This window comes from Balaenoptera acutorostrata, chromosome 9, assembly GCF_949987535.1.
Source record: "Balaenoptera acutorostrata chromosome 9, mBalAcu1.1, whole genome shotgun sequence".
Taxonomy (NCBI): domain Eukaryota; kingdom Metazoa; phylum Chordata; class Mammalia; order Artiodactyla; family Balaenopteridae; genus Balaenoptera; species Balaenoptera acutorostrata.
The window spans coordinates 8,649,492-8,675,322 of record NC_080072.1 but is presented as its reverse complement, the minus strand read 5'-3'; the positions used below and the strand labels follow the sequence as shown (position 1 = coordinate 8,675,322).

The following is a 25,831-nucleotide window of genomic DNA, read 5'->3' as shown; positions in this document are numbered from 1 at the left end:
ACCTGGATTTTGCATTACGATTATTCCTGCTTAACCCTCTGATGTTGGCCTTCACAGCTGGCTGTCTTCATGTGGCTGATGACCTATGTTGGTGCCGTTTTCAATGGGATCACCCTTCTGATTCTTGGTAAGATGGCAAGGAAAACGTCTCCAGGCTCTATGAAGTAATTGGTAAGAGTAAGAGCAAAGAGAGTTCTCAGCATGGCTCCAGTCCTTCCACATTGGCCCAGCCTTTAACATCCATAGAGACCTTGACCTCAGAGGAATCTGTGTGTATGGCCACAGGTTTATTAAATGGTCCTACCTATAAAGAAATATCCAGACAGCTAGAAATAAAGGAGAGTTTTCTAGATTTGGTTTAAATATGGGGATCTTATTTGTAGAAATCATTTTCATAATTTGGAAATTATTTGTGGTACAAAGAAGGAAGCCTGTGTACCTGTTATCTAACTGTCCTTAATTGAGAGCTCTGGCCAGGATTTCTCATATTGAAGAAGATCTGTGTTTCCCTATATTTTATGAGGAAAAATGCTCCTGTTACTTGTGTCTTGAGACTTTGTGACCATCTCACATTTACACTTGCCATGTCTCATGATTCTGTCTTACAGCTGAACTGCTCATTTTCAGTGTTCCAGTTGTCTATGAGAAGTACAAGGTAAGCATTTGTCTGTTTCTAATCAGATATGCCAGTTGATGTACGACTAATTTTAGTTCATTTTTTAGGCATTGAAAGTTCAGAGCAATCCTTTTCTAACCATTTTTACAGTCTAATTTTATAAGTCAGGTACCTGTAAGAAACTGGTAATAGTGGTTTCCTTTAAGGAGAGAAGCTGAATGTCTAGGAGAGATAAGAGCAGGAAGGGAACTTACACCTTGCTGTGTGCCTTTTGAGTTTTTTGTTTTTTTTTTTTTTTTATTTATTTTTTAATGCTATTCTTGTCTGCTTACATTCTTTTTATGTATGTATGTATGGCTGTGTTGGATCTTCGTTTCTGTGCGAGGGCTTTCTCCAGTTGTGGCAAGCGGGGGCCACTCTTCATCGCGGTGCGCGGGCCTCTCACTATCGCGGCCTCTCTTGTTGCGGAGCACAGGCTCCAGACGCGCAGGCTCAGTAGTTGTGGCTCACGGGCCTAGTTGCTCTGCGGCATGTGGGATCTTCCCAGACCAGGGCTCGAACCCGTGTGCCCTGCATTGGCAGGCAGACTCTCAACCACTGCGCCACCAGGGAAGCCCCCTTTTGAGTTTTTTGTTGTTGTTGTTGTTGTTTTTATTTGGTTGCGCTGGGTCTCAGTTGCAGCAGGCAGCCTCCTTAGTTGTGGCATGAGAACTCTTAGTTGCGGCATGCACGTGGGATCTAGTTCCCGGACCCAGGGATTGAACCCAGGCCCCCTGCATTGGGAGCGCAGAGTCTTATCCATTGCGCCACCAGGGAAGTCCCCACCTTTTGAGTTTTTATCACATGGATCTGTTTCAAAAAAATAAGCTGAAAAAATGCTTAAATAAAAGCTGGTGTCTAAAAAGAAGCTTGAACTGTTAAGGCTATTGTGGGAATCCATCAGTATGAACAGATGTTTGCATCGTAGAGTGGTGTATACAGAGTATACTAGATGCTATGAGGTTATTCTTGATAGATTAAGTCATGCATCAGCAGACTTTTATTCATGGCTTTTTTTTTTTAATTTATTTACTTTATTTTATTTAGTTTTGGCTGCGTTGGGTCTTTGTTGCTGCGCCCGGGCTTTCTCTAGTTGCGGCGAGTGGGGGCTACTCTTCGTTGCGGTGCACGAGCTTCTCATTGTGGTGTCTTCTCTTGTTGCGGAGCACAGGCTCCAGGCACGCAAGCTTCAGTAGTTGGGGCACACGGGCTCAGTAGTTGTAGCTCGCAGGCTCTAGAGGGCAGGCTCAGTAGCTGTGGCGCACAGGCTTAGTTGCTCCACGGCATGTGGGATCTTCCCGGACCAGGGCTCGAACCCATGTCCCCTGCATTGGCAGGCGGATTCTTAACCACTGCGCCACCAGGGAAGCCCTATTCATGGATTTTTTTTTTTTTTTTTAAGAAATTCACGTTCTTTTATTTATTTATTTATGACTGTGTTGGGTCTTCGTTTCTGTGCGAGGGCTTTCTCTAGTTGTGGCAAGTGGGGACCACTCTTCATCGCGGTGCACGGGCCTCTCATCATCGCGGCCTCTCCTGTTGCGGAGCACAGGCTCCAGACGCGCAGGCTCAGTAATTGTGGCTCACGGGCCCAGCTGCTCCGCGGCATGTGGGATCTTCCCAGACCAGGGCTCGAACCCGTGTCCCCTGCATTGGCAGGCAGATTCTCAACCACTGCGCCACCAAGGAAGCCCATGGCTTTTTGATATTAAATGAATTAGTCTCACCCAGGAGTCAAAACACATTTCTGATTACAGAATATAGATTAGACACACAGTTTCTAGTATTCAGAAAATGCTATATACTCCAGTGTCTCTGAAGGAAATACCTAGCAAGTACTTTTTTTTTTTTTCTTTTTAGCAAGTACTTTTTAAAACTGGGCACTATTTTCATTTTCCAGAATATTCCATAGTGTTTTTTTAAAATGGTTAAACTAGACAAAAAAAATTACCTTCAGGAAAATCGTTAATCTGTGTGTTGCCACAACTGAGTCGCTTTTCTTCGTTAAAGATCCAGATTGATCACTATGTTGGCATCGCCCGTGATCAGACCAAGTCAATTGTTGAAAAGTGAGTATGCTTAGATTCCACATTTCATCATGACATGTGCTTTTCTTCCCCCAATTATTTTTTAGTCTCCTGTGTAAAATGCTAATGCCAAAGAAAGTAATTTTTAACCTGGGGAAAGAGAAAACCTTGGTTAGTAGTTTGATTTTACTAAAAATTATTTCATCTGCTTCTTTGTAAATCATGCCTTGTATCTTAGATTAAAAAGGATCAATGGAGTTAGGACCACTCTGCCTTTTTGAACCGGTTTTTAAATGTTTGTGGTTGTATACTCACCTTCATTTATTTTCACAAATATCAATTTTATTTTATTTTATTTGTTTATTTTTTGGCCGTGCCACGCAGCATGTGGGATCTTAGTTCCCCGACCAGGGATCAAACCCACAGCCGCTGCAGTTGAAGCGTGGAGTCTTAGCCACTGGACCAAGAGGGAAGTCCCCAATTTTCACAAATACCAATTTTAAGCCAAACTCTTCCCTCCCTTTTCAGAAATAAAAATTTTAGTAAATCAATGTATTAAAGTTCAAAGCTACTTCTTTTTTCTAAGACTACCAAATCCTTCTGTTTTAACCAATTTAATATTTAAATCAAGTAATAAAATGTTGGTAGACATTTTTATGACTCCCTATATCACGGAACTGTTTCTCTTTTTTATTTTCAATTATTTGTAACAAACACTGTGGAACCCAGCACTTTGAATTAAAATGTTAATATTTTTCCATATTTTCCATATTTTCTTCAGATATTCTTTAAGAGACAAAACATCACAAGCATTTAAATCCTCTTTGTGCCCACTCCCACCTTTCACACCCCAAATTTTAGTGCTTTTTCCAGCTTTGATAAGAGAAAATCTTGACTATATCCAGACAGCTCTGGCTTGATGCCAGGATCTTTACCTACTCTTTTGCTTTCTTAGGTAGACATTGGAGCTCAAGCCAGACAAGGGCAGTTAGGACAAATTTGTGTATGGTTGCTGTTTACTCCTTATTGTAAAAGATGATCATAACTTAGCTTTGAACCTAAAGTCTTGATTAGCAGTGTGAGCTGATTTGGCCCACTCTGTGTGATGTATCGTTTGTGGGGAGTAGCTTTGACATTAGCTGAGGGATGTGAATGTCCCTTGGTACCCTTAGTGATGGGTAACCTCAGTGCACAAAATAAAGGACAGCTTTAGTGTCCTGTGAGGGGCGGGGAACTATTGCCAGCTCCTGTAGTTTTTTTATATGTGACCTTGACCCTTGACTCCTGGTTCCTTCTGTGACACTAATGGGTAGGTAACCTGGCATTCCAAGAGAAATGGGCTCTTGCACTGCCATCAAGTAGAGCACAGTCAGCAGGCATTAAGCCTAGATACATCTCATTCTTCTCTGGAAGCCCCAGTGGAGGAGCCGGGAGGTTCAGGCAGAGGAGGACAGGCAACAGGCACGGCAGCAGGCAGGGGGACGGGTCTCGGTGCACTCAGCTCATCCCAGGCCAGGCCCAGCCCCTGCCGCTTGTCATCCGGAGGAAGCCCTGCGGAAATGGGAGTGTTTTTCACATGGCTCCGGTAAATCCAGGAGTGTCTTCTAGCATCAGTGTTAAAATAAAAACGTAGAACTAATGTCTATATTTTCACCCTTTTTTTTTCCTTTTCCTCAATAGGATTCAAGCAAAACTCCCTGGAGTTGCAAAAAAAAAGGCAGAATAAGTACATGGAAACCAGAAATGCAACAGTTACTAAAACACCATTTAATAGTTATAATGTTGTTACTTGTACTATGAAGGAACTGTGCTCAGTGTCAGCTTGAGCCTGCATTCCAAGCTTTTTTTTTTAAATTTGGTGTTTTCTCCCCTCCTTTCCCTTTACCCTCAGTATCAAGAACAAGAATTGTTGGACTTAAAAAAGAACTGATATCTTAGAACCCAAAAGAATAAAGAAAGAATCAAATTAATAGGATAAATCAATACCTTAATGATGGTGGAGCTTTACCTGTAGCTAGAAAGGAGGGGAAAGATTGGAGGTAAAGGAGAAAATGGAAAATAAAACACATCTCTTGGGTTCTTCTATTCAAATTTCAAGGACTAGTCAGTCTTACATAGCTTTCCATCATAGTTTTGCCCTTATTTTTAAGTTAAGAAATAATGATTAACTTATGAAGAAATTATCTGGGGACAAGAATGGGATTCTTTCCCTCTTTTTTGTTGTTGTTGTTGTTTTGTTTTGTTTTATTTTGTTTTTTGCAGCCCTGTGATCCCATCTTCCTGCCCCACAATGTGAGCAGCTACCCCTAATATTATTCTTCTTCATTTAACGATATAACTTTCAACTCTATGAATAACTTATAGTTGATAGTGATAATTCCTGATTCTCAGAATGCCATCCGATAACCAAGAATGGAAAGTAGGATGAGAAGGAGCGCACAGGGGTGCTGCTGCGACTCCCGCGCACCCTTAGGAGAGGAAAGAAAGGCTCCGCCATGTGGGACGGTGGGGTCTGTGTCATTTCTTTCGGACACCAGTTCTGAGCTTTAGTTTGAGAGCTTATTCCTGAATGGGCTTTCCTCCCTCTTTCCTCCCCTCAAGTTTAATAAATATGGTTGTACTTTTCTTATTATAAAATAAATGTCTGTAACTGCTGTACACTGCTGTAAACTTGTTAGAGAAAAAAACTAATCTGCATGTGGGCTCCTCAGTTATTGAGTTATTGTAATCCTGTCTCAGTCCGTGGTGGGGAGACATTCTCAAGGGGTGAACTACAGAAACACAAAGGCCTTTTTTCTGTTTTCTCTTTTCCTCCTGCACATGGTACATCTTTAACCTGTGCTCATCGTTTTCCCCTAAGGACCAAAGCTGAGCTGGCTTGAGAGGAGATTGTGTCTGTGGTTAAGAGATCACAGATTAGTGTAAGGAAGTGCATTTTGTGATTCATATGGAGTTTTAACTTGGAGGCTAGCTTATTGGGTGTGTGTTGTTTGAGGGTTCCTTTCATTTTCAGGCACATAAAATGTCTTGGCACCTCTACCATGGTACAGGGTGCTCCTTTTGAGAGTGTTTTCCAAGAAGCTTTAGGTAAGGGTGATCAGGCAGGGCCAGATTGTGTTGACAGGCTCCGTGCACAATTAAAAGACAACAAAACAGTTCAGGTTGACATCAGATGGAGGGCGTTTGGGAATCTTTGATTCCCATTGGAGACTTATAAGTGTCTTCCTCCCTTTCCAACATGAAAATTCAGTAAATTTGAAAGAAAATCATCTGTGAGTTCCTTCAGGTTGTAACTCATAGTCGTGATAATCCAGAGGGAATATGCACTGGTGACTTTAAAGGCTACAATCTTTGACAGTCCCAAAGTAGTGCAGCTCTGTAGAAGGTAGTGGAAGGAAGTTTTCCTTCTATTTTGTTGAGGAAATTACTTAGGAATTTAGATGGGTAAAAGGTACCCTTGCCTTACTCCACTCTCTTATTTTCTTAGCCCCCTTTCCTTTTGAAATGTTTAACTGATTTCATGTCATAGTAGGGAATGCATTCTCCATCCCCATCCTTTGCCCTCCCAGGAAGTAAGTGTACTGATCATCTTTTTGGGCTTCCCCTCCAAAGGACCTTTTTCTGCACTGGAAGCCTCCACACCTAGCTCTTTGTTTTGTTAGTGCTGTGTTTAGATTAATTTGGACAGATCTTTGTGCCACACAAGAATTTTTTGTTTTTTTAAGAAAAATCTATAGGTGAAAAATTACTAATGAAACTGTGTGTGCGTGTATGTGCGTGCAACATAAAAGTACAGTAGCGCCTAAGGAGCTTGAATCTTGGTTCCTGTAAAACTGCAAATTGATGTGGTATTAATAAAAATAATAATAAAAAAAAGAACACAGTGACTGTGGTGTCATTCTGCTAACTTTATTCTTTATACACAGTTTGGGTAAAGTAAGAACCAAACAAGGCTTCCACTGGCCCCCATCCCCACTCCACTTTTGAGGCTTTAAAAAGCGACTAGTTGATACTGGTAATGATTTCCAAGACTGTAGAATTTCCATAGTAGAGCAAAACTGTGCATTTGGTTTCTGAAAGAAAATAAGAGACCCTCTAAGAGGTGACCTTAGGAGAAAGATGATGAGTGGAAGGGGGCCAGAGGGGTCTGTTGTCCCAGTTTACACCAACCTAGGAAGGTTCCCCCACCTGCAACATGAAGCAGCCTATAACTCAGTCACAATGTACTTAAAATGAGAGTCAGTCACCATGGCAAATGGAAACTTTTCCATCAGGTTTTTGCTGAAAGAACTTGTTGTGTCGGATTAGCTCTTTCCCAAAACTAAGGCTGCCATGACCCTTAAGCTGGATTTTTAAAATTTATTCAACCATACCTCTTAGAAAACTTAGGCTGAAATTTTTAAAAAATAACTGATGCAAACAACTTCACAAATACGCATACAAATGTTCAAATAATATCACTAACATGGTATATAAATATGTATTCAGAGTAACATTTACATATTGGCCGTAATAGCAAGCATACCATTAACAAAAAAATTCATGAAGAAACTTCACCTGTTCATGTCAGACTCCCAAGGCAAGGAGGAGGCACCTAGAGATGGGGACCACCTCATCTCCTAACTCATGAGGCTATAGCTGCAAAGTAGTCATCACTACAGTGGCACTTTCTAGATCAGTGGTGCTCAGAACTTCAGCGTGCCTCATGATCACTGGAGGGCTTTTCAAAACGGACTGCTGGGCTCCACCCCAGTTTCTGATCTACAAGGTGGGGCCCAAGAATTTGCCTTTCTACTAATTTCCTAATGGGACGGTGCTGTTCTGGCGGCCACTTCTGAGAACCAGTGGAGTGCCTGGGGCTGCTGCTTAATAAAGACACCCACTCCTGCCCTCCCAAGTCCTCTCCCTATCAAGGGGAGAAACCGTTCCCACCCTGCTCTCTGCCCTGGCTTACCTGAACTTCGGCAGAGGGCTTGGATGACTATAATAATTGCCCCAGTTTGCCTACTGTTTTTGAATAGGCAGAGTAGCACAAGTGGCAAAACACTCCTTCTGGATCTGAAAACAACATGCATGAAGGAAAATACAAGAATGGCAGTATCCATCCTGGTGCCATCCATAATCCCTGTTCTGAAGCTTTTAATACTGTCTCAACAAACCTGGAGGTTCAGACACTCTAGGAATTCACTTTTCAGTCAACTGACAGCCCATGCAGTATCTCCTGAACCCCCCTGGTGGCATCAACAACACAACACCAGAGCCTTGCCCAGTAGAGAGGCTTTGGGCCGGGCGGCAGTCAGCCCTGCTTCGGGAGTTCTGATGGAGAAGGCTGCTGCTGGTGCCCTCCAGCTGAAGCCAGTGGTGGCAAGCCTGCCCTGTAGAATACTCATTCGTTACAAGGAAGTGTGCTGTTCTTTGCCATCCCCCGGAGGCCACAACTGCGCTGAGGGGCCTGCAGCACCCAGCACAGGTCGTCCTTCGGCAGGCCTAACGGTAAAAGAAATTTTAACTTACCAGAGATTGGGAGGCCGTGTAGTGTAGTGCAAAGAACACCGAATTGGGAGTTGAGATTTTTATTCTAGTCCTAGTACTATTCCTGCCTGGTGTGTGATAATTTCAGTTTCAGGGCTTCATTTTACCTATCTGTGAAAGGGGTGGGGGCAGGTACTAGATCTCCAAGGTCCTTCCAACTCAGACAATCTTGAATTATATAAAAATGCTATAAAATCCGTGGTATAAAATTCAATTCCCAATCAGGAAGAGTCAAAGGGACTGGGCCTGAGGCACTTGAACCTTGGGCTCTGGCCTGGGGGCACTCGGATGAGAGGAAGGGCTTCGTTGCTGTCTGCTTTCCCACCCACAGAGGCAGCTCCTGGCCCCAGGTGCCAGGACCCCTTCCCCTCCAGACCCAGCCCTGAAGTCCCAACCCGCTGACCTCCCCACTCTCAGGCTTTAAGACCAAAGGAACTGGCCTATGTGAAGAGCAGACAGTGGGTACCAGAGACTCCGAGGAGGGGCCCGGTGAGGCACACATTAGTCTGTGATGTTTGAGGTCCTCCCATCCGCGCCTCCTCGCACCTCCTCCCTTTAGGTCCTTCCTCCACCACCTCACAGCTTATCTCTGATACACGCATAATAAATAAGACATTTGCACATAAGGGTGACGGACAGCTCTCTTCCCGCCCCTCCCCCTCTCATATAAAAGCATTAAATACAGTTTCAAAATAAAATACAAAGAGCAAAAAGGGCCTGATCTTGGGGCCACCTGTTCTCCACAGGAGAATGAATCTACACATCCCTCTCGGACCTGCCTGGGAGATCTTGGGGCCCACTCCCGGCCCCTCAGGACCTGGCGCTGCCGCGGGGAAGAGAAACGAAGGCCGAGGCCCGGCCCCAGGCCCTGGGGGTGGTGCGTCCACCGCGTACAAAAGGGGACAGGAACAGAACGCCAACTGCCGGGACCTCCAGTGCCCCGGGCTCGGACTGACGGGCGCTGAAGCACGAGCGCCTGACTGAGCTCAGGGTAAACGGAGGCCCTCGGAGCAGGAGAGGAGCAAAGGAAAAAGTGCTAATCCCTTTACAAGATCTCGGTGCGGGCGGCCGTGGTAGGGGCCGGGGAGGCGGGTGGGGCGGTCCCCGGAGAGCCCGCCCCGGAGGCAGGCACAGAAGGCGGGGCCCGGCCCAGCTCCGCCCCCGCCCCGGGCCACCGCCCCGCCCGACCACCCGCGGTACTACGCGCCTTCACCGCGGGCTGGTTCCGCAGCCCCGTTGCCTCTCCTCCCGAGGAAGGCCCTCGTCCGCAGTCCTGGCCCCGGAGCGGTCGAGAAAGCCAGTAACGACTGGGCAGCAGCCGCCCCGACCCGGGAGCCGTGCCTACCGACGTGCAGCTCTGAGAGCTGGACCCCCGGCCGTGAAAAGGGGTCGGTGCGTCCTTTCTGCCTCCCCCACCTACTTGGGGCCCTAATACTGACTGTCGGTGCCCCCGTCCCGGCCTGGCACAGGATCGCCTCGCGGGTGCGGCCGGGGCCCGGAAGCTCTCCGTGCAAACGCTGTGGCTTCTCAGAAACGTGGGGCCCTGACCGGCGAGGGCCTGGGCTCCGGGTCCGAGAAGAGAGCGCGATTCCTGCGGCGCCCCGACTAGCCTGGGGAGCTCTCTGGAACCCAGCGCAAGCCGGAGACCCCCACCCAATCCCGAATCTCCGCCCGGCCCGGCCAGCGGGGGGCAGAGGCAGCGGCCAGGGCCGCGGGAAGCTGGGGCTCCCAGCCGGACAGCCAGCTGGGCACGGCCCCTCGAGTGCGAGTCCTCTACGCCCGACACACGGCGCCCGCCTTGAGGTCCGCGCCGCCGTCGCGCGGCGCCGGGGCGGGCGGTCCAAAGCCCTCGTGGCCGTAGCAGCGTAGTGCCGCCTCCTCGTAGGCCTCCAGGATGGTCTGGCGCTCCTCGGGCGTGAAGTCCATGGAGAAGGGGTGCACCTGCAGAATGTGCCGCTTGATGGTGCTGACCTTGAGCGTGGCCAGCGCGCCCCCGCACACCATGCACACCAGGCCGCGCCGGCTGCCGTCGTAGTCCATCAGGTACTCGCCCCGCCAGCGCGGCTGGTAGTTCCGCCGCTGTTCTCGGCTGCGGGGCGGGGGCGGCGGCGGCGGGGGAGGTGGCGGCGGGGGCAGCGGTGGGAAAGCGAGTCCCCCGGGCTCTGGGCCGTCCTCATCGTCCTCCTCTTCCTCGGCGGGCCGCTCCGACGGTTCTCCAGGGGAAAGCGGGACGTCGCCTAGGACGGAACAAAGGACCTCATTGGAGCGTCTGGGCTTCGTAACCCCCCACCTTTGCCCTGTCCCACCCTCCCCTCTCCCCTTCGACCTTCCACTCTCCCCACCCCCTTCTACCCTGGCCCCTCTCCCTCGCCACCTGCTCTGGCCCTCCGCCAGCTCACCCCACCACTCCTCCTCCTCCTCTGGCTCCTCCTCCTCTTCCCCTCCCCCCTCCTCGGAGGCTGCGGCTGTGCTGGGGGCGGCAGGGTCCCTGGGGGACTCGGGGCAGGGCAGCCCCAAGGCCAGCAGGTGGGCGGCCTTCTCGCTCCACTCCTGGGCGATGAGGGCCCTGACTGGCCCGCTGAGGCGCGTGGAGCCCGGGTGGCGCTGGCGGATGTGCCGCTTGATGGTGCTCATCTTGAGCGAGGCCAGCGCGCCCCCGCACACCATGCACACCAGGCCGCGCCGGCCGCCGTCCAACTCCATGAGGTACTCCAGCCGCCAGCGCTCCTGGTAGTGGCGGCGGTGGTCGCGGCCCCGCGGAGACCGGCCCGGGATCCCCACCCTCTCGCCCTCCTCCAGCTCCTCCTCCTCTGCCGGCCCGGGCCTCTCAGGGACCCAGCCAGCCTCTTCCTTTACGTCTGGGGGCCTGAGATCCTGAGAGGAGGGGGCTCCAGCAGCGGGGGCCGAGTCCCGGCTCTTTCTGGTCAGGTCCTGGGGGACGAGGTCATCGTCTGTTGGGGAATGGGTGAGGGAGAGGGGCTCAGCCTGCTGGCTGGGTTGCCCTTACCCACACAGAGGGGGTCCCTTGCTCCTCACCCCAGCCCTAAGCTAGAGGCCCCAACCAGAGAGAGGGAGAGAGAGGGAGAATGTGTGTGTGCGCGTGTGTGTGTAGGGGGGGGGGAATGAGTCCTCCGGTTGTGTGTGTGTGTGTGTGTGTGTGTAGGGGGGGGAATGAGTTCTCCCGGTTGTGTGTGTGTGTGTGTGTGTGTGTGTGTGTAGGGGGGGGAATGAGTCCCTCCCGGTTCTGGCCACAGACCTCACTTTGCAGCCCTTATATGGAGGGGTCCTGGCCCTAGGATGGGCCTCGCACCTGGTGGGGAGGGCTGGGTGAGCTCAGACAGTGCCTCAGGCTGGCCACCCCAGGCTTGCAGCAGGGCACTGCGCTGGGGGCCGCTGAGCCCCAGGGAGCTGGGGTGCACCTCCAGCACGTGGGCACGGATGTCATCCAGGTGCAAGCTGGGTAGCGCCCGGCCACAGGCCATGCACACCAGCCGGTTCCCCCGCGGGTCATAGTCCATGAGACACTCTGCCCGGAACCAGTTCTGCAGGGACTCCTTCAGCCTCCGCTCCAGGCGCCGGGCACCCAGCCCCCTGCTGCCCCCAGCCCTCCGGGAGGCAGACAGGCGCCGACGCCGAGCCCGGGGTGCCCCTGGGCCCCCTCGCCGCTGGCGCCGGCTGCCCCCACCAGCTGGGGCTTTGCCTGAAAGGGTTGGAGGAAGGGAAGGAACTGAGATGCTGGCCCTCCGGGGGAGCCCCCGCCACCGCAGCCAGGTCCTCCATCCATAAGCCTCTCCCTCACGCTGACTCTGAGCCCTCTGCCTAAGCTTTACCCTTCCTTCCCTTCCTCTCCCCTCAAGTCTTAACTCCGCCACCTCCTAATCCTCCTGAACACAAACCCTCAGCCCACCCGACTCCTTCCCAGACCCAGATTCTAGCCCCTTCCCTAGACTTCACGGTCAGTCATACCTTTCCAGTACCCTCTGCTCCCAGACCTTCCCCTGCCTCTCTCCCCAGCCTCCACTCCCTGGATCCTTCTAAAACCACAGAACGTCAAAGCTGTCAGGGACGCTGGAGACCCCCTCATCCCACTGTCTCTCCCCCACTATTGTCCAATAAACAGACCTCACTCCAAAAAGGAGCAATAACTTGCTCCAGAAAACCAGCTAGTTGGCTAAGAAGCCCAGGCTGTCCCCACCTGGCCCCGTCCACCACCCAGGCCCTTGCTTCCCCATGTCCAACATTACCTGGGCCCTTGGGAGGGCAAGCCTGGAGGCCGGCCCCTTCCTCCTCCTCTTCCTCCTCCTCCTCCTCCTCCTCCTCAGCCCCCTGGGCCCCTAGGCCCTCAGCCTCTCCACAGGCCCCCAGCCCCAAGTGGGCATCCCAGCTGTTGCTGATGACTTCCTTCTCCCGGGGACTCCAATGCAGGGAGTAGGGGTGCTTTTGGCGGATGTGTCGCTTGATGGTGCTGAGCTTGAGAGTGGCCAGGGAGCTGCCGCACACCATGCACACCATGCCGTGACGGGCAGGGTTGAAGTCCATCAGGTACTCCAGCCGCCAGTGGTCGTGGTAGTAGCGCCGGTGGTCACGGCCAGGGATGCGGCTCTTTCCAGGCCTCGAGGCCCGGGCCTCACAGTGGTCTGAGTATTTCCTGCCTGAGGATGCTGGTCCCCTGGCCCTGGAGGAGGGCAGGGGGGCACTCCCCCAGGTCCCCAAGGCACCCCCTTCCAGCTGAAGATCTTGCCCTGAAGAGGGGGAAAGGGAGACAGTTTTTCAATCTCCGATTTCCAGGGAAGGAACCTAGGGCTTCGATTTTGCAAGAGAAGGGATGTGGGAGAGAGGTCATTCAGGGGCAGGAAAGGGATGGCAACAGCAATAAAAGGGAGGTGGTAGAGCAGGGCGTCAAAACATTGGTCCTTTACAAAGAGCAAGACCCCTTTAAGAGAGGATCAAGAACAAAAGAATGCAGGGCACAGCTCTGACTTTTTAAAAAATAAGGTGAAGGCCAAGGAGGCAGCAGGCTCTGCAAGGCACCCTTTTTGGATGAGAGCTGTAGGGGTACAGCCAGGAGAGCAGTATGCCGTGGCGGTTACAGCCGCAGCAGGGTGAGAAGAACAAAGGGGGCATCTGTCTGCATCCAGGGCTGCACACAGGACCCACTGCCCAAGGCCCCAGCCAGGAGGGCCCCACCCAAAGATGATGATCTCCCTTTTTCCAATAATGCCTCAAATACACCCTCCTGAGAATCCCATTTTAAGGGGCACTAAGCAATGTCAGTTTCCCAAATTTAGAGACCCACAGGAGGGATCCCCATGACAAAGCTGTCAGCACCTCCAGAGAAAGGAGTTTTTAGGACTCTGACTTTCCTAGAGTCTGGGAGAGCTGATGACTGAAAGGGGATGACAGCAGGAGGGCCACCAGAGTGGCTACTGAAGACTCTGCAGCAGGGAGTGGCCACCACCCACTGGAGTCCATTAAGTCTTTCTGGGGATTTATTTTTTGCTCTGGCCGGGAGCCGGCCACTGCCCAGCAATCAGAGGGCAGTCAGTGGAGAGGCCACCAACCCAGTGGTGTTCCCTTTTGCCAAATAGAGACACTGAGCAGTCCCCCACTTTCCCTACAGTTTGGACCTTATTTTATTTAGAAAAGGGTCTCCTGGACAAATAGGCTGAATAGACAGGTGTGGTCATTCTCCCAGTGAAGAATCCCCCGGTCTGGGAAACAAAAGGCAGGATCAGAGAGGGCTCCTGTCATCACTGTGTTTTTGTTTGGTTTTGGTGTAAGTAGATCCAAAGAAAAAGAAAACACTAGTTTCAGAGTCAGAAACCTGGGTTCGACTCCTGGCTTCACTGGTAACTTGCTCTGTGACCTCTGACAGGTCATGTCCGCTCTCTGGGCCTAAGCGTCTTTGTCTGCTAAGGCACTGGATAGCTAGCTGGTCTCTGAGCATCCTTCCAGCGCTGGATCTGTTAGTCTAAGGTGGACTGGCGCTTTAAGAGCCGAAAAAAGGGGAGGAGCTGGGATTCTTTAAAAACAAAAGGGGATGGGGAATTTCTGGGAGGGGAGCTCGGGGATTAGGGCTGAGTCTCCCTAGCCTGGACAGAAGCTTCATGGGTCTTAAGGCGTTGACCCTGAAGCAGAGGGATGAAGAAAAACAGTCTCCTTTGAGAGCAAACTAAGAGGACTGGCTGGTCCCCCTATAGCTGACAAATTGTGGCAAAATTTCTGAAAAGAAGGGAGGGGGTAACGCGCGGACAGGAGGGGGTGTATGCCTTTGTGGGCGAGCCCATCCCTTTAAGAACTGCCCGCCGTGGGGAAGGTACTGGTAGGTCCCCAAGAGGCGCAAGCCGTGCTCTTTCCCAGGGAGAACGTAGGAAAAAAGAAAAAGGGTTCCTTTCTCTAAGCAAGGCCACAGAGGAGAGGACAGCCCAACTTAAAACAGCGAAGTCCCAGCTCAGTTCCTCTGGTGGGAAGCCCGGAAAGGAACCCAAGGTCTGGGCAGACTTTTAAGAGACAGCCGGATAAGGGAGACCACCTGGGAGTCTGAAAGAGAAAGGGGCGGGGGCCGCAAGTCCAAGAGCCTAGAGCGCGAGCCCCGCGGCGCCAGGCCAGGCCCTCTGGGGCCCCTCCAGCTGGGCCTCCAAGGCGGGGGCCTCGGGGCCCTTTAAGGGGGAGGGGATCCGCCCGAGCCCCGCGGGCCAACCCCGGGAGCTGGGCGGGGGGCTCCCCCGCTGGCCCTGCAGTCGCCATCCGCGCCCGCCAGGTGGCGCCCCCGGCCGCCCTGCCCGCGTCCCCCCCTTTGTTCGGCGGAGGAGAGGGGCCCGGAGCCCGGAGCCGCAGCCCTCCCCTCCCCCATGCCGGGGCCCCCGCCCGAGCCGCCGGCCCCAGCCAACTCTTACCGCCGTCGTCCTCCTCGGGCTCCGCGCCGCCGCTCGATCCGGCGGGCGGCAGCCGTCGGCCCCGTGCCGAGGCCGCTGCTGGCCCGGGGCCGCCCCTGCCGCCGCCGCTCCGGCTCCGGTGGTCCCCGCCAGGCTCCATGCGCTGCGCTGCGGAGCGGGGCCCCGGGGCGGCAGGGCGCGGGGCCGCGGGGCCGGCGGCGGCCCGCGCGCGGCGCTCGGTGCGCGGGGCCCCGGAGCGCGGGGCGCATGCACTGGGCGGCCGGCCGCACGGACGGCTGACTGCTAGCTCGGCGGCGCGGGCTGGACCGGGGTGGGGATTCCTGTCTGGGGCCCCTGGGGCTCCTTTAAGGGCTCCTGGGTAAATTTAAAGGGGCCGCGCGCTATTTCCTCCTGCCAGCTCGCGGGGGGCTGGGGGGAGAGGCGGGAGGCGACCAGCCCGACCAAGGCTCCGCAGCCTTCGCCCGCCGCGGACGTTAGGAGCACGGACCTCGCCGTCCTCGCGGGCCCGCGCCGCCGCCTCCGGGGCTCGGGTCCCGGCTCCTGAAGGGTCACCGAGGCGGCCAGGGGCGCCGCGTCCGTTGCGACGCGTTTCCACCCAAGCTCGGCTCACAGCCACTGCCCCCTCGGGGCATCTAAGCGCCCGGCTCCCCGCACCGGCGCTGGCAAGGGGGTCGCCCGGTGGGGAGGCCCCGGTCCCTGCCAGGGACTGCCTCCTCCCGCGCGAGCTAGGCGCGGGCCCCAGAGCGGACACGACTGGCAGGGGCCCCAGATGGCCGCGTCCCCGCAGAGAGGGTGGAGCCGCGGGGGCGGCCGCGCCCCCTCCCGCGGGAGCCGCCCGGGAGCGCTGGGAGCTCGGGCTTCAGCACTGGAGGGCGGACGGGCCAAGCTCCCCCGGAGCTGGCCGGGGCGGGGACCGCGGCCGCGGAGACTCAGGCGGAGGAGAGGGGGCGCGCAGTAGACCGCGGAGAGCGGGCTGCGCCGGGGCCCGACGCTGCCGGGCGGAGGTGGCCCCAGGATGGAAGCCGAGAGGGGAGGGCGTGCGCCGCCGTGACTCAGGCTTCTGCCCCCGCAGGCCTGGGGGTGCGACACGAGGCCCTAGACGCGGTCCCGGACCCTCTGCCCCGCACGAGGAGGGGAAGAACGCTGACCCTGGGCGGGGAGTCGGGCACCTGGGGACCCGCGCCACCACGGCTGGGAAGCTCTGGGGCGGACCCTGGTTGCGAGCCCCGGGATGCCTCGGAACCCCCAGGTCCCAGGAAGCGGAGAGAAGGGACCTGGAGAAGCAGCTAGGGGCACGGCAGCCTGGGGTCCTTCCTCGAGGACCGGCTGGAGAAGCAGGTGCTTTCTGTACCTGTGGTTGGTCGCCCACAACAAAGGCGATTCCTAGAGATCCAAATTACAGGGTGCGGGAAGCCATACAGGGTCTCATTATTTAGAGGTGGGTTTTATTCTCTTTTTCGGGGAGGTGCCCAGCAACCCGTTAAAGAAGTCACTCTTGACACATTCATTTGCTCACTCTACACCTATTGTGTGCCAGCATGCTCCCAGGCGCTGGGCAGACAGCAGTGAGCAAGATGCTAGAGTCTGATACTGTTTCTGACTTAGCACCCACAGCTTATAAAAAGGAAACGATTCCAGTCTTTGGAGAGCCATGGGAAATATTAAATTACTTGGAACACAGGAAGCCTGCTTCCTAAGTGTTCGTGAAGAGGGACCAGGAACTAAAATTTTTGAAGTGTCTAAAAGGTGACTGTCCCATTGGAGATGTTGTCCCATCTCTTCCTCAGTCCCCATGATGGCCTGCGAGAGACATCACCCTGGGTAAACAGAGTCTCCGTTCTACAGCTCTGCTCTCTCCACTACTGGCCTTGCTGCACTCCACCCACTTGGGTGCCCACCAGGGGCCCTGGTGCTGATGTGGTGCCAGATGGGACCATGAGATGGGGGATTCCCTTATTCATATGTCCTTCACCTACGCCCGGCCAGGGACACAAAAGGAAAACAAGACACAGACCTGGCCTTCACATGCTCCTAAGTATGTTTTTTAAACAATTACAAAGACAACCCATGTTCAGAGCTGGCCACTGAGAGACACTTTTGATAAATGTCCTTCCGGTTCTTTTTCTCTGTGTATAAATAGGATAATTTTGCTTGTTACCAACAGAAAGGTATCGACACCACCTAGAGCCATTTTTAACAACCTCTGGCTCCTCTCCTTGCTCACATCCTGCGTAGCTTCAGGACCGGCTCCAAGCTCCACAGGTCCAAGGCATCTTCCACTCACCATCTGATCCTCACAGCCACCCTACAAAGATGAAGCTTTGCTTTGCAGATGAAGAAACAGAGACTCAGAGTCAAGAGTCTCACTCAAGTCCACTCATTCATTTACTTATCCACTTATTCAGAAAGCATTGACTGAGCCAGTCCTGAGTACGTAGCACTGGGCTGGGGATACAGAGGTTTAAAGATTACATAGCACAGCCCTGGGAGGTTCCATTCCCCACTTCCTAGGAACTCTCAGTCTACTGGGTGGACAATGGCAGTCAGGGTCACATTAAGACTTTTCATGGATCCTAGGTACTTTTGCCTCCATGGGCATCTTCCTCTAAAAAAAAAAAAAGAAAAAGGAAAGGAAAAATGATTTAATGGATTTTTATGGGCCCTACAATTTTTTTTTCTGGTGTGAGAAAAAATAACACATTTTCTTTGACCCTTAAAGTTCTTTTTTTCTTCTGATTTTTAAATAAGTTAAAATAGTTTCATGAGCCCCTAAGATTATCAAGGGCTCTAGGCACTGTGCTCCCGGTGCCCAATGTCTAGCCAGCCTTGATTGCAATACAGGGTGACAAGTGCCAGGGGAGAGGCTACCCAACCAACTGGGGAAGACTTCTTAGGGAAGGTATGGCTTGAGCCAAGTCTTGAAAGGCCAGGAGGTATTGCCAGGATGAGAAATAGAGGCAGGGAAGCTCGGGGGTGAAGGAAGATTTCCGGTGGGAGAGGCAGAAAAGGAAATGGAAAGAGCAGGGACAAGAGTCTCGGGTGCCTTGCTGAGAGTCCGCGTTTGTCCCGGAGGCCTGGGGAGTGCCTGGAGCCAATGTGCAGGGCAGTCAGCAGGCAGCCCTGAGAACACAAGGGAGGAGGGCGAGAAGAGAGAGAAAGACTGGATGCAGTTGGAGCCGTCCACGCCAGCCACAGAAAGGCTGTAAGGCAGCAGCTACAGGGTGGATGGAGAGGAAGCCAAAGATTTGAGCAGGGTCCCAGCACATTGTGATGCCATCTTCATTGCACACAGAGACACTGGTGGGGGGTGTGAAATGCCACCTGTGCCCCCAGCTGAGCCAGGAGGAAGGTGCACCTCTTCTCGCCCACAAGCTATTTGTTAGCCAAGCGTGTACCTGAAAGCTGCCTCCACCTAGAGTGAGCGTCTTTTCCTATTTCACTAGCGCAGAGAAGCACCGCACCTTTTTTAAAATGAATGTGATTTTTAAAAATATTTATTTATTTTGGCTGCGCTGGGTCTTAGTCGCGGCACGCGGGATCTTCCTTGTGGCATGAAGGATCCTTCGTGGCGGCATGCGGGATCTTTAGTTGTGACGTGTGGGCTTCTTAGTTGCAGCATGCGTGCGGGATCTAGTTCCCCGACCAGGGATGGAACCCGAGCCCCCTGCATTGGGAGCGTGAAGTCTTACCCACTGGACCACCAGGGAAGTCCCCAGAGAGGGCCCTTTTAACTAATTTCTAACAAAGGCCCTGTAGATGCCAGCAGTGGCCCTAGATTGAGCTATATTAAGAGGGTAGAACCTACAGGACGTGGTGACTGATGGAATGTGATGGCAAGAGAAAAGCCTGGCTAGCTCCCAGTGTCTGCACTGGAAGGGCAGGGTTAGAAAAAGAAAGACAGATTTGCGGGCGGGGACAGAATGAGGTCACAAGTGGAGACCTTGGAGCCTGTATGGAAGCCAGAACTCCTCGTTTTTGCACCAGGCCATTTCCCCTCCATTCTCTGACACAGATGCTTAGGCCACCGTCTGTGGTCCTCAGCCGGCAGCACCACAGGCTCCTTAGGGTGGCTGGTCCCAGCCTGCAAGAGCCAGAGTCTCTCGGGGCAGAATCGGAGTGTCTTTCCAGGGCCTCAGTGGCTCCTCTAGAGTCCCGTTGAAGGAAGGGCCTCCCTAGTGACTAGCAGGGGGTACTGTGGAGAGCGTTCCTAAAGGAAGTTTTTCAGGCCGTAAATACCATCCACCTTACTAGACCCAAATTTGCCACAAATTCTAGATTCTACTTTTCGAAATGTCTCAGAACTGTAAAACGGGTTCAGAAAAGTAGGTTTTCAGTGTTCCCTAGAGGGCAGACCTAAACCCTTTCAAAGAACAAAAGTCAATGGGTCATATAACCTATGACTGTCAAAGGGACTTTCCATGTAGACTGTACATTAAATCATCCCTTGTAAAACTCCAAAGGAATTTCAAACCTAAAGATTATCTCCAGGGCTTCCCTGGTGGCGCAGTGGTTGAGAATCTGCCTGCTAATGCAGGGGACACGGGTTCAAGCCCTGGTCTGGGAAGATCCCACATGCCGCAGAGCAACTAGGCCCGTGAGCCACAACTACTGAGCCTGCGCGTCTGGAGCCTGTGCTCCGCAACAAGAGAGGCCGCGACAGTGAGAGGCCCGCGCACCGCGATGAAGAGTGGCCCCCGCTTGCCGCAACTAGAGAAAGCCCTAGCACAGAAACGGAGACCCAACATAGCAATCAATCAATTAATCAATCAATCAATCAATCTTTAAAAAAAAAAAAGATTATCTCCAGGTGTAAGGTAAACTTCAAACTTTATATGTGCATGTTGAGGGGAGAGAGAGGGGAGGAATTTCAACCCCAGGCACTCAAATTTGCAAATAAAACAGCCAATGATGTCTCTGTTTTTAGAGAAGAGAAAACTGGCAAAAGCTGTTTCCCAATGTTAACTTAGCCGAGTGTTCATTGCAGGTGAAGAGGATGTGACATATCCCAAGAGGGAGAGTCACAGGTGGGAAAGGAAGTAACTTGTCCAAAACACAGCTAGTAATTGGTGAAAAGAAGACTTAAACTCCAGCCTCCCGGTCTCTAAAACCCTGACACTTAAAAACACTTTTTTTTAATTATAAAATATTTCAAACATACAGAAAAAAATTATATAAGTACCTATGTACATATTCTCATACCTCCCAGCTTTAACAACTCTAAACATTTTGATGTATCTGCTACATAACATTTTTTAAGAAAGAAAATATCACAGAGACAGTTGAAGCTCCAAGGCAAGCCTTCCGGCTCCATCTCCTTCCCTCCCTCCCCAAGTTCACCCTTCCTGAAGCTGGTGCTTAGCCTTCCCATACAAGTTCCAGTACTTTCACTGCCCACGTATTCATAAACAATATAAGTCAATGACTTACATGTTTTTAAGCTTTAACTAAGTGGAATTACTCCATACGTATCATTCTGGAACTTTCAAAGTTTCTTGTACTTACCCACACTACACAGTTTATTCTCAAACACATTCATTTATTCATTCATTCTTTCATTCAACTCTTGTTTATTGAATGTTTGTTACAGATATCACCACTGAGGTTGACTCACAGATGAAAACCCTAGGTCTCACCTTCTGATTTCTGATTCTGATTCTGGAGGAGCTGGTCCAATGAAACATTCTTTTATTTGTTTGTTTTTAAGTTTAAAATTTTTTTGTTTTTATACAGTGTTTAAAGGTTACTTTCCATGTATAGTTATTACAAAATATTGGCTATGTTCCCTGTGTTATACAATACCTCCTTGAGCCTGTCTTACACCCAATAGTTTGTACCTCCCACTCCCCCCACCCCCAGTGAAACATTCTTCATGCCCAGGCTGTATAACTATTTATTGGGGTGACGTGATCACTCAGAAAATACAGGATAGCATTCATGTTCTTACCTGTTGGTGCCAAAGGAAGAATAATTCTAAGGACCATGGCTCAAGTGGCTTGAGTTCCCACTAGTGCAGAAAACCAGAGATGCATCAAAAGGTCCTCAGAACCAGCCTCAGATGCTGGCCTGCTGCTGGGTCCCCAGCTCCTCATTGTGGGAATGTCTTCAAGATGGTCTCAGTGTCCTACCCTCCTGATCTGTTATAAACATTTGAGGATTTTAGTCTTCCCTCTACTTCACCCCACTAAGGAGAGACAAGTCTCATAACGGTCCAACTCCCTGACCCGGCCATGAGCAGAAACAGGGAACAAGAAGTAACTGAGGGACTTCCCTGGTGGCACAGTGGTTAAGAATCCGCCTGCCAATGCAGGGGACACGGGTTCAAGCCCTGGTCGGGGAAGATCCCACATGCCGCAGAGCAACTAAGCCTGAGCGCCACAACTACTGAGCCTGAGCTCTAGAGCCCACGAGCCACAACTACTGCAGCCCACGTGCCTAGAGCCTGTGCCCCACAACAAAGCGAAGCCACCGCAATGAGAAGCCCACATGCTGCCACAAACAGTAGCCCCTGATCGCCGCAACTAGAGAAAGTCTGCATGCAGCAACGAAGACCGAACGCAACCAAAAACTAAATAAATAAATAAATAAATAAATAAATAAATAAGAAGTAACTGACCAGCAAGGCCTTCATCCCTGTCCCTCTTTAAATGTGTCAAAACCAGACATGTGGGAAACTTCCCTGGTGGTCCAGTGGCTAAGAATCCGCCTTCCAATACAGGTGATGCAGGTTCGATCCCTGGTCGGGGAACTAAGATCCCACGTGCCACAGGGCAACTAAGCCCGCCACAACTACTGAGTCCACACGCCACGACTAGAGAGAAGCCTGCGCGTTACAACGAAGAGCCCCTGCGCCACAATGAAAGATCCCATGTGCTGCAACTAAGACCCGATGCAGCCAAAAATAAATAAATATTTGCTTTATAAAATGCTTGCTTTATAAAAAACAAACAGGGCTTCCCTGGTGGCGCAGTGGTTGAGAATCTGCCTGCCAATGCAGGGGACACGGGTTCGAGCCCTGGTCTGGGAAGATCCCACATGCCGCGGAGCAACTAGGCCCGTGAGCCACAATTACTGAGCCTGTGCGTCTGGAGCCTGTGCCCCACAACAAGAGGGGCCGCGATAGTGAGAGGCCCGCGCACCGCGTTGAAGAGTGGCCCCCACTTGCCACAACTAGAGAAAGCCCTCGCACAGAAACGAAGACCCAACACAGCCATAAATAAATAAATAAATAAATAAATAAATAAATAAATAAAATTTTTTTTAAAAAAGATTTAAAAAAAAAAAAAAAACAACATCAGACATGTGGGATTTCTTTGTCCGTTTTCTATAACCTGTCATCCAACACAGAACATTCCAGTGGTTACTTAATGTTTCATTAATCCTGTCTCAGTATGAGTCAGCACACTTTTATTGGTAAATGATGGAAAACACAACTTAAATTTGTTCAGTATTTTTTTTAAGGCGGGGAGAGGGTGTATTTGTTCATGGGACTGAAAACCACAGAAGAGCTGTCTTCAGATGTGACTTGACCCAAGGCTCAGTAGTGTCACCATGATCTTAGTGTCTCTCTGTCTCTCCCCCTCTTTGTTTTTATTTTTTTATTTAAAAAAAACATTTATTTATTTATTTGGCTGCGCCGGGTCTTAGTTGCGGCATGCGGGATCTTTATTTATTTATTTATTTATTTATTTATTTATTTTTTAGCGGAGCTGCTGGGTTTTAAGTTTTTGAACTGCTTTTGGAAGTGGCTACACTATTTTACATTTCCAACAACAATGTATGTTCCAATTTCTCCACATCCTCACCAACATTTTCTATTGCCCATCTTTTTTATTATAGCCATCCTAGTGGGTGTGAAATGGTATCTCATTACGGCTTGACTTGCATCTCTAATGACTGATGATGTTGAGCATCTTTTCTTGTGCTTATTGGCCATTTGGATATCTTTGGAGGAACTTCTGTTCAGATCCTTTGTCCATTTTTTTTTTAATTAATTTATTTATTTATTTTTGGCTGTGTTGGGTCTTCGTTTCTGTGCGAGGGCTTTCTCTAGTTGCGGCAAGCGGGGGCCGCTCTTCATCGCGGTGCGCAGGCCTCTCACTATCGCGGCCTGTCTTGTTGCGGAGCACAGGCTCCAGACGCACAGGCTCAGTAATTGTGGCTCACGGGCCTAGTTGCTCCATGGCATGTGGGATCTTCCCAGACCAGGGCTCGAACCCGTGTCCCCTGCATTGGCAGGCAGATTCTCAACCACTGCGCCACCAGGAAAGCCCATGCGGGATCTTTAGTTGCAGCATGCAGGATCTTCGTTGCGGCATGCGGGTTCTTAGTTGCGGCATGTGGGATCTAGTTCCCTGACCAGGGATCTAACCCGGGCCCCCTGCATTGGGAGCACAGAGTCTTAACCACTGGACCACCAGGGAAGTCCCTCTCTCTTTGTTCTTACCCTGCTTCCCTGGTTCCCTTTCGGACAGGTCTTTCAAACGATGGCCCCTAGCAGTTCCAGACCTGTTACTTCGCCACTTCGAGGCCCTCAGAAAAGAAAGATCTTCCTTTCTCCAGCAATGTGAACAAAATCCCATGTCTAACTCTCATTGGCCTGAATTGGATCACATGCTTAATCACATGTTTATCCCTCAACCCATCACTGTGGCCAAACACATGGGACGTGCCACCTCCCTGTACCTGGGGTCAGATGCCCTTTCCGGGAGGAGTCAGCATGGGGACTGAGAAGGGTGGATGCTATAAGGAAAAACCATATGAAGTTAACAAAAGAAGGGATGCTGAATGGCAGAAACAAGATGTCTAGTCACTCATGTTGAGAATATAGTCATTCCAGCTACTAACAAGACACCAGTAATACAGGGGCAAGGCACATTTGGGGGGTCATTGCTCCTATTCTATCCATCACAGTCCTGCAGGAGCTGGCTGTCCTCTGGCTCTCTGCCCAGCTCACCCCTCCCCACCCAGAGTGGGAGCCCCCAGCAGCCACCTTTCCTCCATACATTCCAGCTTAAGAGCCTAGAGGTGACTGTCAGTGGAAGTGTCACCCTGACCCATGCAAAGCCAATCAGATCCTCTCTCCTGACACTTTTTGGGATTTCATAGACAGCTAGATGATGGCTGAGGGTGGGTGGCTGAAGCTGCATCGATCAGGACCAGGCCTCTCCCACTATGCGGAACAGAGTGAGGAGACCCAGACTGCGGAAAGGGGAAAAGATGCTGCCTGCCCTTCCTGCTTCCAAACCCTGAAGAGGCCTCATTACACGCATACTTGGGTCCCCTGGGATACATCCCCTTTTTCATTTCCTTAAATTAATCTCTGATTCTTGCAACAGAAAGCACCTACTATGTGCCAGCAGTGACTATGACATAGCCCTTCCCCTCACAAAGTTACAGGGTCTTACAATTCAATATGAAAAACTCATCATACACTTAAAAAAAAAAAAAAGGTCAAAGGCTAAGAATAAGTAGTTCATAGTCCAGGAACAACAGGTGGCCAGCAAAGCGTAGCTCAGCTTTACTTGTATTCAGGAAACTGCTGATTAAACAGCAAGATACTGTCAGTCACCCAATTGATTGGCAAAGATTTTAAAGTTTGATACTATCAGGAATGGGGAGGGTATGAGGAAAGGGGGACACACAGCTGGGAATGTGTCAACTACTAGGGCCAATTTGTTTTTGTTTTTTTAATTAATTAATTTATTTATTTTTGGCTGCACTGGGTCTTCGCTGCTGTGTGCGGGTGTGGGATTTCTCTAGTTGTGGCAAGCGGGGGCTACTCTGTTGCAGAGCACAGGCTCTAGGCGTGGGGGCTTCAGTAGTTGTGGCACGCGGGCTCAGTAGTTGTGTCTCGCAGGCTCTAGACGGCAGCCTCAGTAGCTGTGGCACACGGGCTTAGTTGCTCCACGGCATGTGCAATCTTCCCGGACCAGGTCTCGAACCCGCATCACCTGCATTGGCAGGCGGATTCTTAACCACTGCGCCACCAGGGAAGCCCCACTAGGGCCACTTCGGAAAGCAATTTAACCAAATCTATTGAAATCTAAAAATGCACAGACTCCTAAAGGCAATGTTGTATCCTGGACTGGATCCTGAAACAGATAAAGGACATTAGTGGAAAAGCTAGTGTTATGGACTGAATTGTCTCCCCTCCTAAATTCATATGTTGAAGACTTAAGCCCCAATGTGACTGTATTTGGAGACGGCCTTTAGAGTGGTAATTAAGGTTAAATGAGGTCATAAGGATTGGGTCCTAATTCCATAACACTAGTGTCCTTCTAAGAGGAAGAGATACCAAAGAGCTCTCTCTCTCTCCCCATGCAGGTGTGCACAGAAGAAAAGCCGTGTGAGGACACAGGGAGAAGGTGACCATCTGCAAGCCAAGGAGAGAGACCTCATAAGACAACCCTGTTGGCGCCTTGATCTTGAACTTCCAGCCTTCAGAACTGTGAGAAAATAAATTTATGTTGTTTAAGTCACCCAGTCTGTGATATTCTATTATAGCAGCCTGAGCAGACTAATACAACTAATGAAATCCAAATAAAGTCTAGAGTTTAGTTCACAGTAATATGCAAAAGTTGTTTTCTTAGTCTTGACAAATGTACCGTGATAATGTAAGATGATAACATTAGAGGAAACTGGGTGAGGGATATATGGGAACTCTCAGTACTCTTTGCAACTTTTCTATAAATCTAAATTTATTCCAAAATTTTAAAAAGTTT

General features: G+C 51.1%; 2 protein-coding genes across 7 annotated transcripts in view; one reads left to right on the top strand and one right to left on the bottom strand.

Moving 5' to 3' along the window:
• The window catches only part of RTN3 (reticulon 3), a 56,101-nt gene extending 49,540 nt beyond the window's left edge, over positions 1–6,561 (top strand). For all 6 annotated transcript variants that reach the window (XM_028164553.2, XM_007174358.3, XM_057552389.1 and 3 more), the window contains 4 exons: positions 58–127; positions 609–655; positions 2,666–2,724; positions 4,363–6,561. In XM_028164553.2, coding sequence (XP_028020354.2) covers positions 58–127; positions 609–655; positions 2,666–2,724; positions 4,363–4,408 — 222 coding nt within the window. In that variant the 3' untranslated portion in view covers positions 4,409–6,561. The remainder of the gene's footprint in view (positions 1–57; positions 128–608; positions 656–2,665; positions 2,725–4,362) is intronic.
• Positions 6,562–6,576: 15 nt separating this feature from the next.
• ZFTA (zinc finger translocation associated) lies at positions 6,577–16,021 on the bottom strand. Its single transcript, XM_057552391.1, has 5 exons — positions 15,111–16,021; positions 12,459–12,956; positions 11,525–11,914; positions 10,614–11,165; positions 6,577–10,451 (listed from the first exon to the last, which is right to left on the bottom strand). The coding sequence occupies exons 1-5, from the start codon at positions 15,247–15,249 to the stop codon at positions 9,988–9,990; spliced, it is 2,043 nt and encodes a 680-aa protein (XP_057408374.1). The 5' UTR covers positions 15,250–16,021; the 3' UTR covers positions 6,577–9,987.
• Positions 16,022–25,831: the final 9,810 nt, after the last annotated feature.

Coding starts and splice junctions, on each gene's coding strand:
- ZFTA (XM_057552391.1), bottom strand. CDS start 15,249: ATGGAGCCTGGCGGGGACCACCGGAGCCGGAGCGGCGGCGGCAGGGGC. Junction 12,957..15,110: donor GCCCGAGGAGGACGACGGCG/GTAAGAGTTGGC, acceptor CCCCCTCTTCAG/GGCAAGATCTTCAGCTGGAA. Junction 10,452..10,613: donor GGAGGAGGAGGAGTGGTGGG/GTGAGCTGGCGG, acceptor GTTCCGTCCTAG/GCGACGTCCCGCTTTCCCCT.